Source organism: Strongylocentrotus purpuratus, unplaced genomic scaffold, assembly GCF_000002235.5.
Source record: "Strongylocentrotus purpuratus isolate Spur 01 unplaced genomic scaffold, Spur_5.0 spur5_scaffold_2, whole genome shotgun sequence".
NCBI lineage: Eukaryota > Metazoa > Echinodermata > Echinoidea > Camarodonta > Strongylocentrotidae > Strongylocentrotus > Strongylocentrotus purpuratus.
The window spans coordinates 2153147-2167582 of NW_022145605.1; the positions used below are offsets into that span (position 1 = coordinate 2153147).

The 14436-nt window shown below is 36.3% G+C and overlaps 1 protein-coding gene across 2 annotated transcripts; it reads right to left on the reverse strand.

Annotated features, from left to right (window-relative positions):
- Positions 1-6911: 6911 nt before the first annotated feature.
- Positions 6912-11964, reverse strand: LOC115926591. Of its 2 annotated transcripts, XM_030991416.1 has the most exons (4): positions 11530-11964; positions 9444-10645; positions 8989-9102; positions 6912-8611 (listed from the first exon to the last, which is right to left on the reverse strand). In XM_030991416.1, exons 2-4 carry the CDS (start codon positions 9888-9890, stop codon positions 8426-8428), a joined length of 747 nt encoding a protein of 248 aa, XP_030847276.1. In that variant the 5' UTR covers positions 9891-10645; positions 11530-11964; the 3' UTR covers positions 6912-8425. The 2 variants fall into 2 exon arrangements, with proteins under 2 accessions (XP_030847276.1, XP_030847275.1); XM_030991415.1 differs by lacking the exon at positions 11530-11964 and having other exon boundaries at positions 9444-10851.
- Between the last annotated feature and the right edge of the window lie 2472 nt (positions 11965-14436).

Here is a 14436-nt window from a genome sequence, read left to right on the forward strand (position 1 = left end):
AATAAAAATGCTCCAAATCGTCTCAAATTTTTTTGCATACGTTTCAGGCCATTTTAAGCATTTTGCAAAAAACGCGCGCACGCACATGCGCGCGCGTTTTCGCGCGTAATTGCTTTTTCCTACATAGAATCGCCAATTTTTTTCTGTCATCATATTTGACACATTTTTCCAAGCATTTTGATACCTTGTTCACCTTTTTCTGACCATTAATAACGGAATGAGCGTCCGTTTAAGATAATTTCCGTGCGTGCGAGCTCTTGTAATACATAGCATACATGGGCAAAAACATGCCATACAAAATCCATTGTAGCGCTTTAGGATGCAAAGTGAACCCAATTTTTTTCTCCATATTTTGATAGAGTATGAATTGGAAATATGATTTCATGTCTCATTTGACCCTCAATTAACTCATGACGTCATCATAATGGCCTCCCAACTCAAAATTTCAATTTGCATATTATGACGTCAGTATTTTTCTGGAAAATTGACTGTATCTCTGTAAATATTGATTGATTTTCTTCCAAATTTTGATATGATCTAGCTGAGACAATTTTCTACAAATGCAGTTGCCACAATATTTCATTTTGACAAAGGTATCATGGCGTATTTTTGCGATTAAAGGTGGCATGTCAATTTTTCACATTTTGCGTGTATTCTCTATGGGACATGACTTTTTCTCAAAACTGGATTCTACATCCTGTCTTTTGCGAGCAATATCTCCGTTTTTTTAGCTTTGTTTTCGCTGAGCTTTGAGTATGTTGTAGCTGAGACAATAAGCTATCATAAGTGTGCCCTTTATTTTTTGGTCAGATGCCGGGATCATGCTCATATTTCACTTACAAAGTGGGATTTGTAAATTCTATTTTCCGTTTACGTGTAATCTCTATGGGAAATGTTTTGGTATATCAGTAAGGCACTTGACTTCCGACCTCGAGGTCCCTGGTTCGAGTCCGGGCGTCTCCAACAATTTTTTTTTCTTCACTATTTTTTCTTTTTGACCTTTCACTCTACCATCTCCTTTGAATATTAAAACACGTACAATCGCAAATAATGTAATAAACAACCATATTTACTTTATTATTACCCTGTTATCACTTGATCCATTACTTTTTGCGTGTAATCCTTATGGGAGATGACTTTTTCTCAAATCTGGATTCTACATTCTTATCTTTTGCGAGCAATATCGCCGTTATTTCGGCTTGGTTTTTGTTGATTTTTGTGTATGTTGTAGCTGAGCCTATATGCTATCTAAATGTCCCCTCATTTTTTCAATCAGATGTCAGGATCACGCTCATGATCATCATCATGGTTATCATTATCATCATCATGACAATCATGATCATGATCAAGTAGTTTATTTTTGTTCTTTATTTTTATTTATTTGCACACTTTTTTGTTAACAGGATAACTCAAGATCAGTTTTTTTTCCATATTTTGATAGAGTATGAAACGGAGATATGATTTCATGTCTTATTTGACTCTCAATTAACTCATGACGTCATCCGAACTCAAAATTTCAATTTGCATATTATGACGTCAGCATATTTTTGAAAATCGATTGTATCTCTGTAAAAATTAATTGATTTTCTTCCTAATTTTAATATGTTCTAGCTGAGATAATTCTCTACAAATGCAGTCGACACGATATTTCATTTTGACAAAGGAATCATGGCGTATTTTTGCGATTAAAGGAGGCCTGTCAATTTTTCACATTTTTATATGACTTTTTTTTTCAAAACTGGATTCAATATTCCCCTCTTTCGCGAGCAATATCTTCATCGTTTTTTGGTCTATTTCCCCCACAATTTAAGCATGTTATAGCTGATAATATGAGCTATCTTAAGTGTGCCTTCCGTTTTTTGATCTGATGTTGAAATCATGTCGAAATTTTCAATTGAAAGTTGAAATAGCGACTATGCCAAGGCCGTTTGTCAGCTTTACATGTATTGTCTAAGGGACATATTTTGGTATATTGGTTAAAGCACTCGACTTCCATTCCGGTGTAATTTTTTTAAAAATTTGCTTTCGTTTCTTATCAGTGATTTTATCATCTTTTTCGACTACTATATCTCGATCTCTCTATACGCTTTCACCCTCTCCCTCTCTTGCTCTGCCTCCCTCTTGATCTGCTCTAGCTGATGTCTCCCTCGATCTGTCTCTACTCTTTCACCGGCCAGCTCTCCTTTTCCCGCCTTTGGCTCCCGTTCTCCCTCTTATGTCGTATAGGATGTTCCTTAATTTCCTTTACCTCTTTCCTTTGCCCTTTGTATTCTTTTTTCACCCCTTCCAAGTAGCCTATATGCATTCTGATTTCTCTTTCATCCCTCGGTCCATCTCATGTATTTTTACATGACTACCCAGTCTCCTTCCGTCTCCTTATATCTCACCATGTTTCACTTTGATGACGTCATCACAGTGACAATTTTGATTGAATGCGACATGTCAGAATTTTCTTAGTTTGCGTGTCATGCCTATTGGAGGTGACTTTTTCTGAAATCTGCATTAGGACATTCTAGTCTTGTTTGAGCAATATCTCGATTATTTTTTCTCGATTTTCTGCAAGCTTCGAATATGTTGTAGCTGAGAAAATTCTCTACACTTAAGGTCACATTTTTTTTCTATAAATCAGATGTTGGGATCATGGCGATATTCCAACGACAAGATGTGAATTGAAAATCCTATTTTTCGTTTACGTGTAATGTCTATGTGGAGTAAGTTGGAATTCTAGACAACACCGACGCAAAGCCCCTGGACACCAGGTCGAGTTGTCCAGGGTGGGGTTCTTCGGGGGACAGCTCGACCAACTTTTTTTCTCCTCATGATTTCATGATCTAAAATCCCTCATCTTAGATAAATTTGTCATTTTATGTATTAAATATGCTTTTATAAACACCCACCCCTAACCTAACCATAACTCTAACCCGGCGATTGTACGCCTTCGGCTCGTCAAAAATATATTCTCGTTGCAAAAAATATCAGCTTTATTCTTTAGAACAGCTCTCAAAATACTCACAATTTCCATGTTCCCTGTCATGACTGCGTTAATTATAAAAGCATTAATACATAAAATGACAATTTTATCTACGATGAGTTATTGCCAGTTATTCACCCCATGTATACGCAATGTTTACGTCTCTAGCTCCCACGGACAAAGAATTGTTTACATGTCAATACATTTCTCTTTCTATATATCTATCTACTCACATCTCGCTTAATTCTTTCTCCTTTCTACTGCTTTGTTTCCCTTCCCTTCTCTTGCTCTATTTCTGTATCTCTCTTTCTACTCTTTCACCCTCTCCCTCTCTTGCTCTGCCTCCCTCTTTTTCTCTTGCTCTGTCTCTCGATCCTTTTCTCTACTCTTTCACCCTCCCCATTTTCAGCCTCTGGCTCTCGTTCTCCCTCTTTTATGTCTTTGGATGTTCCTTAATTTTTGTCAATAAAATCTATTCTTCCTATTTAAAGTCATCATCTTATTGAAAGTCATCATGACAACTTTTACCATAAACAAAAATATTCTTTTCAAAAATAATTCCTAGGTACTGAGCTTCCTTCTCACATTCCTAGATAAATACTTATAAAACAGTACGACATACACAAATCACTCAATTACTACATATCTCATGAAAATGTTTGGAACAAACTGTTTCAATTTTTACTGCACATAAATTATCATTTAAGCTTTATCAAGGTAAACCTTTAAAGTCAAACATAACATTCTTCATCTTATCAACCATTACATGATATCAGAAGATCATGACACAACATAGCTCATATCACTAAATACCAATCCTAGTCAATATACATATAGTTGTATATCCAGAAATCTCAGTTCTCAACCTATGGTTTAATCAACCAAGTTTTATAATGTACAATAAATAATATGACATTCTTACTTTTATCAAGTCATGAGACTTAGATACATTACATTTCTCTTGTATTTGAGTTGAAATCTGCACATGCAATTCTAAACGCAATTCTAAATGCAATTACTAAAACGTGTTTCCAATAATCTGATTTTTTGTTTTAAATGATATTATATAGCACCCGTACTTCAGAACGTTAATATCATGAAAAAGGTTGAGCATGGTTATAAGTCTACAAACACCTTTGAATAAAACCTTTGCTAAAAACAATGCCAACATAGCACAACAATATCATGCTGTGGGATAATTAGCATAAAAACAATCCATGTATAAATATGTATGACATATTCTGCACAAAGTTGAAAACCTATAACATGGCTATACGTCAATGTCCATATAGTTTGTATATAACCTGTTAATACAAAGTAGAGATTATCAAATGTTCACATCATCACCTGAAGACAATGTCTTTGACTCAAAATTAAACAATTATCCAGCATTAAAGAGCACAACCCATTGTGTTCAGCATCATTAAGCCCTCTCTGATATATTTAGAGACATAAGGTGGCTGTCTAATTATCATCTCTTTCTGTTTTTTCTGTTCAAAATGTAGTGAGTAATATTCCTGCACTTGCATAAACTACAATGCGTATATATTGCTGTAATATTTTCTTCTTCATATCAAACTTGTGTAGTGGATTTCATGAATTTCTACAAAACATATGCTCAGGATAATAATTTTGTATGTGCTATCATAGAAAGTTTGATGGGTATACATTTGTGGCTGGGAAGATCAATATAAAATAAATCTCAACATTACATAATCCTGGTAAATGCAATATGTATTCAACAAATGACATTAACAAAATATGTTATTAAACCGTGATACACATCCAATAATTTACAATGGTAGACAGACAAAAGAAATCCATGAGTATAGTGCATTTTACATTCTGCTCATATAATCTGCTGTAACATTATACTGAACCTTCACCGATACAAGCCGAAACCTGTAATCTTGGAGCATCATGCTCCATCTCATGATTCTCTTATTGTCAAACCTCTTCGCTTGAATATAGAAGAATGGTTTGTGGTCTGTGTGTACTTCAATTTAATACAAATAATATTTTAACTTTTTGATTGCTCGTACTATTGCTAAGCACTTTTTTTCTATTGTGTAATTTTCTTCCCATGGTAATGACTTGTTACTCGCATAAGCAATCAGGAATTCTTCTCCTGAATGTTACTGCATAAGCCCAGCACCCACATTTACCTTCAATATAAACTGATCCTCGGCATCTTCTGCAGAATCTTGACACACCTTCCTACTCTCTATACACAAATCAAAGCAGCCAGCCACTGACAAGTTAACCTTCTGCCTGAGAAATTATTTGTTGAGAAGATTAATGTGATATTTCTTAAGAACACCACTGACAATGTAGTCATAGTCATACTTTACGCCAGCACAGGGAATGGACCCTTCCATTTCAGCAACAACTTGTTCTGATCAGTGGGAAGCAAGATAAACCCTGATCTCCGTTATTAAATTTCCTGTTTCTAGCATTCATATCCTAATACTTCTTGTATTTTCCTGCGGCACCTTTTAAGGCTTCCTGGGCTAACCCCCATGACTTCACCAACTTCTCACGGAGCACTATGTCATATTCATACTCATCTTTCAACTCCGGTATTACACCATCATTTGTCCTCAATTCCCTTAACATATCAAAGACACTCGCCAAGACCCAGTCTTCACTAAACCAAGTTTTCTGAAATGGTAGAAATTTTGAAGATATTCAATACCTACACATGGTGATAAAAAATGTAATATGAATGAAACATTTCCATTGTCACTGCTAATATTAAATATAATCAGTGTCTCCGTTACCTTTACTACTGCTATCACCTTCACCAGTATTGTTAGTAGGTGAAAAGCATTACCCTTATTCATCTTTCAGATAGATGTTATTACTGATCACTGGTTTTATGCTAATGTTATCGTATTCATTTAATCAACGTCTGAGGAAATTAATTTTTCAAAATATTTTTTGTACAAAGCAAATGAGATATGAGCTCGCATGTGATGTCACACAGTTTGCAATTTGTGCTTCACTGATTACAACTCCAACAATTTATAACTTTCTCATTTGTTTTTGATTTTCCTCAAAATTTCATTGATTTGTTTCTCTCATTTATCTGCTTTTATGAAGACCAACTTATTTTTGGGGTGGACTTCTCCTTAACACTTTACATGTATGAAGATCAACTTATTTTCGGGTGAACTTGCCCTTTAACACTTTACATGTATATGTAAGCATCTTAAAAAATGCATATTTATAATTATATGGCTAACGTCATTTACTCCTTACTGTACTTGGGGGGGGGGGGGGGGGTGGCGTAAGAGCCCCCCCCCCCCCCCTCTCCCCACCCCGCATTTTTGGAGATAGCGCCGCAACCGCTTGGAATTTTACATTGTTGTTCTTCGATTCTTTTCCTCAAGTCTTATGCACATTTTGATACCATTTTCATCGAATTTGGATACACCTGTCAGGTGTTACATAGCAATTAGTATGCGCATATCATCAAAAAGTGCTACAATTGCATATATACATGTACAAGCAGAAATGTGAATACAGGTAAATAGATGTATAAGTGGGAGATATGAATTGATATCAAATTGCTTTGATACGTTTCTCAAAGTAACTTGATGTATTCCAGAACAAAAGAATACATTAGAAATAAAATAATAGATCGAGGACTTAAAACCACAACTGTCTATGTCCAAATATGCCATTTGAGTAAAAATGCATTTAAAAGTTTGATTGCAAGCATAAAATCTGACAAAGTGTAGTAGTTATGTTTAATGCCATTAACTTATAAATAATACTTGGTCAAACATCATACATGGAAGCCATGACCTTTTGACCCTGTCAATGTCAGAAACTTAAAAAATGGGAGTGCCAAATACCATCCATGGAACTCTTCAGGAATGGCTAGGCTATTGCACAAGTTGATGAGATCCTTCTTCTTAAGGTTTAGGCTTTTTTAAATGCTTCTCTTGGTAGACAAGGTCCAGATTACGTGGAACTGATGATCTATCTTCTTGTAGTCATACAAGTAGTTATAGATGGTAGCAGATGGTGCTTTGCTCTTCCTTCCTGTATTGGAAGCTCTTTACATGTAGCCAGTTGAAGACGTGTCTATCTTCGTCTAGGCGTTTGTTATTCATGATCTGCTGTGAGAGATTTTTCAGATCATAAAAGTCTCCATGGCACATGTTTATGACCTTGTATGGAAGCCGACGTCTTAATTTGTGGAAAATGTTTTACCCAGTCATGCATTGTGAAGACATTGATGTTCTTTTTTTCTGTTTCAATAGCAGAATGCATGCTATTGCATTCCACGTGGGAATGCCCACTCTCCAGAAAATTGTGTGCGATGACTTTGAGATGTGTGTTCTGGATGGCATAGAGTAATGTTGCAGCGACATTCACTTTGCAAATCAAAAGAAGCAGAGACAAAAGTCCTCTTTCCAGCAACTACCTTGGCCTGGCATAGCTGCCAACACTTTGGAATTTTCAATTAGTAACATTTAAGTAAAACTGAATATCATGTGCGCGTAGCGCACATCACGAGCTTTCTTTGGAAAATCAGAGTCAAATTCCCTCATGTAGCAGGGTGTTGTTTGGCGAGCCTTAGTAATAAGGACACTTTTTAGAGTTTCGTTGCTCATGGACCCTCTGAAGTCAGTTTTGTTCTTTCGCACCTGACTGAAGACCCTTTCACATTCAGCATTGGTATGGGGTATGGTTAGAATCCCTTTTGCAAGTCTGTCATAGCACAGTTCACCAGAAACATTCTTTTCTGTCATCATACTTGTCCACTGCTTGTCAGTAGATTCCTCATTTTGCACTAAGTCCGGAAGCTGAGCAATTTGATAGATAAGGAACTGGTTCTCCAGAGCATCTAGGGCACTGTGCTTGTCTTCTTCTTCTTCCTGAAGCAACATGCAGGGGAACTTGTTGATGAAGAACTTTAGAGAAGTGAATTTGGCATCCTTCTGATATGCAATGTCAGCCACTTGCACATGGATGAGAACATCAGACTTCAATAGAAACTTACTTACAATGTAGTCACATGCCTTGGTGTAATATGAATGCACTGCTGCATAGAACTTATGGCAATCAGACTCATCTAAAGTGTTCACAATTTCTCTTGTTGCGCTTTTTATGACCATTTCAGATTCTTCACAAAGATTCTCCTTGTTCTTGTAGTCCAGAAGGGTCAAGTCTGTGGCTGCAATGATTGCTTGTGGAGCTACAAATTGGCTGTACAAGTCACGCAGTAGACTTTCTAGTATTCCTTTTAGCTTTTGTATCAGAGGACTTCTCGTCTGAAAGATGACATTTTTCTTGTGAAATGCAATGATGCTGTGGCTGATATTGGGTTTGAGTGCAATGAATTCAGAATTCTTTCCTGTCTTGTTTTATCTCTTACTGTCTGTCTTGTTTCTTTTTTTCCTCCACATCTTGTTTTTTCATTTCCAGTCATTTTACTAGAAATCATACTGGGATGACTGGAAGTTCCAGTCTTGAGCACTGTTGAGCCTGTTGCCTTGCCAACAACTTTCCCAGTCTTCTGCTTTTTTCTAGGTGTATCCGAAGCTTCCTCATTTGTCGTTTTTCCCGAGTAGTAGAGCTTGAAGATGCAGGTCTACTGTGTTGTGGCTGTGGTGTTTGAAGTTGAACCTGGGAGGTAGAGAAATTATTGATTACCATATGAGAAAGAAACAAGACTACTGACACAGTTTACAATTAAAAAGATACACTACATTTGAAATCTTGGCAGATGACTAGCATTATTGAATACATTTTTATATCTGTAAACTGAACAGCAGAGTGAAGATGATTGGAAGAGAAAGAGCTTACAAGTAAATGACCTAAAAATAAGAAGAAAAAATAAATGATGTAAAGGAACATATTTAACTGTCACCCTGTATATATCGTCCCTATTTTCACGAAGTGACGGTAGTGAGGAAAATCGTCACGCAAACTGTATGCAATTTTATTTCACTACCGTCACTTCGTGAAAACAGCGACGAATTATGATCAATTTTTGTACTCACTTGGGTCTGAGACTTGGCAGGTTTGCTCACATGTGGTGGATCTGCAGACACCTTCTTGGGAATGCAGAATGCTTGGAGTTGTGCAGTCATCTTGGTTTGGTGAGCAGGCTTTTTCTGCAGGACAAGACAAGCTTAAAAAAAATTAATGCGATGCCTGCAACACTATTGATGACTTATTTATAAGCATGAAATTTAATTACACATTAAATTAAATTTTGCAATTACCATTTTGGTTCACGTAATATCCATTTTCGTATTTTTTTCAAACTATTTTAGAGTGTAAAATGATAATAACTGTTGCCAATTTGAGGAGTAAAAGCTGATTAATTCAAACATTTAGAAAGCTCTCTACTGCTAGGGTTAATCTATTCAAATCTGGTAATTTTAATGATGGCCATATTTAAATGGAATAAAAAGGAGTACATGCCTTGTAGTAATACATTTTCTAGCCTTACCTTCAGTTGAGATCCCTGAGCAGGTTCATTTTTCACAGCTGGAGTTGGCTTCTTTGGAACAAGTGAAGTCTGGACACTATTCTTGGTAGCCTTGGTCTGTTGAGTAGGCTTCTTCTGCTTTGTCTGTTGAGTAGGCGTCTTCTGCTCGGCTGACACTTCTCCTTCAAAAAAGAGGACTAGAGCTTGCCATTGTTGGATAAATCTTGGCAAGCATTGGCCCAAGCTCAGCCATCTCGTACAAGCATGTTTCAGAACTGCCTGCACTTCGTTCCCAATGAGCATCTGGAACTTCTTGAGATTCAATTTCCTGTTCACGCTGGCTTCCAGATAGTAGAACACATCAATAAGGAGCGAGTCAATTGAATATGGTAATGCAGATGACGCATCTTTGGCAGCAGAATCAATTAGATGATTGGGGCAACCAAGCACTGACACTTCCCGAGGCATGCCACAATTTGGTATGGTTTACTGTCGCTGACATTACTCCCATCAGTTGATATTGCAATTGGCCGTGCTTTCATGGCTGAAACGATCTGTCCTTGTTTATCTTTGGCCATTTCACGCACAAGACAAGATGTTTGGTCCTTGCACTGGTAAACTTCATAACCTCCTCAGAATTAGGAAAGGCTTTTTTCAACAATGGTCCCATGTGACTTGCAGCTGATAGAAGAATATTGTGCTCCAAATAAAATGATGTAAATAAGCACTCAGCTCTAGTTATATTAAAATCCTTGGAGGTTGACATCCATGATGTTATTTCTCGTGCTGACGATTCAGACTTGAAAGCAGTGATGTGTTGCTTTGATTTGCAATGAACAACAATGTCATTACAACCGCCATGCAAAATTGACAAATCTCGGCGACATTCCTTGCAAGTTGCATGATGTTTGCTCTTTCCTGATGATGCACCGAAGTCAAATTTATCAGCATATTTCTTGTTGTAAGCATGTCCTCTTTTGCACTCCATCTTATTCACAACGATTTTCTGTCTTACACGATGCAAGGAACTGCTTTGGCATCTTGAGCCTCTGTTTTTTGTACGAGATGGGTTTCCGTGAAATTCTCCTTCTGATCTCCAGACAACTGGTCATACTTCGTACATGTTGCACATTGGTCTTTTTTATTTATCATAACGTTTTTTCGGGCAATGGTATGGTGTTGCTTGGCCACAATCAGTGAAATAGCTGCATAGGGAATCTTATCTGCTTAATGAGTAGAAAACTGCAAGTATTGCGCAATTCTTGATGAATGTACTTGAAACAGTCTGAACATCAAAGTAAAATGGCTAATGGACACATGGGAATAGACAGTTCTGAATAGACACAAAGTGAAATGAATATACAGTTCTTTGGTGGACATAACTGAATTTCACAAAAAATGGACATAGACAGTTCTGGCTTTAAGCCCTCTAGAAAAAATAAGAAATAAAAAACAATATAATACATATTAAAGAAAATAAAATGAAATTTGCATATTCAAAATTTATGCAAATTAACCTTTGCATTTTCAAATATCGACAGCCCCCCCCCCCCCCCCCCCTGCAGTCAGGGGTTGCTCAAAATAGCCCAGGGCCAGTAGAATTTCAGAAATATGTTTGCTCTTTCATTAAAATTTAATGAGAAAATTGTAAAGCACAGTTTTTGTTGGGGTTGCAGGGGTTTACTCGTACATGTTTCTATGCGATTCCGTGTTTGTTTTTTTGGGGGAAAAAAGATGAAAAATTGTATTTTAAGATCGTATTTCACTCTTATTATCATACTAAATATGATTTAATCGTACTGGTTGGCATCTCTGTATAACCCTCCAATTTTCATTAACTCAAACAACTTACATCATAGTGAATAACCTACTCAACTAAAACGCATTATCACTACCAAACAATCATCTTTCAGCGAATAACATTCCAGCATTGGGTCCCGATATTAGTATTCTTTCATTATCATTAACCTTCCCATTTTGATATTCCATATATAATATGATATCAACCTCTTCTTTACTTAAATACTTGCATGTCTCATTGTCACGTTCAAGCTTGATCTCTGATTTGAGTGTCTTCTTCAGAGTGATGGTTTCCACCGTGACGTACCTTGTCTCCTCCTCCAACCCAGTCAAAAAATGAGCACTTTGCAAGGTTCATGGAATGTTCCAACTTCAATATACGGATCAGGTCGACAATCCTTAATCTGGGAAGAAAAAGCATGGATGTATGATCTTGTTATCCATCCACCTATCAATCCAGTATTCTAAATGTGCACCATTGTTTTAGATTTCTCAAATATGATCTATAAGTTCGAAATACATGTACATGTCATGATGTGAGTGATGTTTAAAGATACTAAGGTTTGAAAGGCAAGGAGTGACAACACATAAATCCTTTAACTCATCACCTTAAGAAAAGGGTTTTTACCAACTTTACAACCTGCTTTCAATGTGATGTCCATGGCAGATGATATCATTGATAAGTGTACGGTAAGCCAACAAAATATTGACAACCCTTTTAAGAAGGAATAATATTCATATTCGTTTTTGCAAGAATGAAGACATGATAAATGAAAATGTTAATTATCAACAAAATTAAGAAATTTACTTGTTTATTCTTCTCATTTTACTACTAATATTAAAAAGCAATCTTAACAGCTTCATGGTAACTATAATATGTAGGGATGACCTCTGTTTCCAATAAATCTAGTCCCTTGCTGTACACATGATCTATCAATGTTCCCTTCTCAGTAGTAGCATTAACAACATGCTGTTTGTAACCTTTATTACACATTAGCTTGTTTACCTGTAAAGAACCTTTAAACAAATCCTCATTAAAATCTCCCATCACAATACACCTAATGCTTGTTTTGTGTAATACATCTAGCAAATTGTCTAATGATTCACAGAATGATTTGATACTATATGATGGAGGTCGATAAACAACTGAAATCACAACAGAAACTGGTTTGGTGACAAGAATTGCAATAAACTCTAAGTTGTCGACAGATATGTCTAATCTACTTGAATATGTATTCTTGATATACATTGCAACACCTCCGTGCGATTGTTCTTTGAGTACATTTCCAACTCCAGAATTACAGTATGACAGATGTCGTGGCTGATGATAAAATCGAAAGTTATCTAAAACAACGTCACAGAGATCATCATCATTAATCCATGTTTCGGTCAAGCAAATACAATCTACATTCACAAATTGGCACTGGGATTTGAAATCAGTAAAATGCTGTTTTAATCCTTGTACATTTTGCATTACCAAAGAAAAGTTATAATCGTGAATATCTTCGGAAGTTTCATTCTCAATAAACGGCTTCATAATCTCAATGCGTTCTTTAATTTCTGGATTACAATATATACGTTTAGGATCGAAATGTTCTATCACAAGTCCAGATAACGAAGTAACGCGACTAAGCCCAACATATGCCTGTCCAGATTGAAATACATTTTTTAATGATACAACAGCTTTGTCTAATGTCGAACCTTGTACTTTATGAATTGTGCAAGCATAAGCAAGCTTAAGTGAAATTGTTTTCTCACATATTTCTTACCATGGATTCTTGAGACATTTCGATTGAATGAATACCAATATCGCCTTCTCAAAATTAACTTTGATGCAAACTGGATTCAAATTTGTATGATCCGTTATTATTTCTGTTACATTTCCGAAACATCCATTTGTCAGGCCTTTACTAACATCAATGTTTTTGAGCAACATCACTCTAGCATTAACTGCAATCCACAGATAAGGAGGCAACTGGGTTTTCATCTTGTATAAGTTTTTCTCCCGTATTTGATTTCCTTTTTTAACATCTTTGTCCATGTCTTGTGCTTTTACGCATATCACATCTCCACATTTTTTATGCAATAATTTCTTGTTCCAAGCATCTACTTCATTGTTACATGCATAGATATGCAGAGCATTTTCACATTCTTCACCAGTCTCACAGGACTTGAGCATTGCTAGGTCTTCATCACAGAGAATCTTCCCCTTGTTTTACACGTAATCTATTTAAGAGAAAAGCAAATTGGGTATCGTCTTTTTTGTCTCATAATGTCTTCAAGTTCTACTTTCTTGAAATTAGCATTCCACAATGCACCATTGAGTGTGTCTTTATATAAAGGAGTTCCTAAGACTGGGGTAACTGATACATGTCTCCCAGCAATAACTGAAACACCAGCAAAAGCAGTTTGATCTCGTGATTGTTTTATTTGTCGTAGGCGGCCGTGAATGTAAGACATCAACTTTTGATTTACCATTGATACTTCATCTATGATTAAAATTTGCAATTCAGCCAGCTTATTTCGAAGGACACTTATTTCTCATCACTCAGAGGTTGATACAGTCTTTGTGCATTGATTGGAATAGAAAGAATACTATGTATAGTATGGCCATGATATTGTATGCAGCTACTCCGGTTGGAGCCATTTTCAATACTGAGACATCATCAGGATGTGGCAACATTCGGGCTAGTATACGTGTTGCTTCATAGTAAAGACATTTGATCAAATGACTCTTTCCAGTACCAGCACCTCCAGTTAGAAACATATGAACGGTTCGACCGATTTCCATTTACTCTATCTAAACACCACTGTCGTATTTTGTAAAAAACACTCTGTTGCTTCTCATTCAAAGACCTCATCAAAGAATGTCCATCTTGTTTGGAAATTTTTACTGAACGTAGTTCAATGCTATAGTCATCTTTTTTCGGTTCATTCTTTAAATCTGGGATATCAAGATCTCCATCACAATCTTCGACATCTACATTTTCTTTGGGATGTTCAAGTCGCTCTACTTCCTTTTCCGGACAAAGACAAAAGACCCCATGCATCTTCGTGTGACCAAATTGTCAAGATGCTCCTGTGCATGATCAATTGCATCGGCATTCATTTCAAACTTCTTTCGGTTAGTACAGACAATTGACCAGACTTTCTCCAATTCACGTCCACATATTTTCACAGAACCTGTCTCGTAGAACTCTTCATGTGTTTCAAA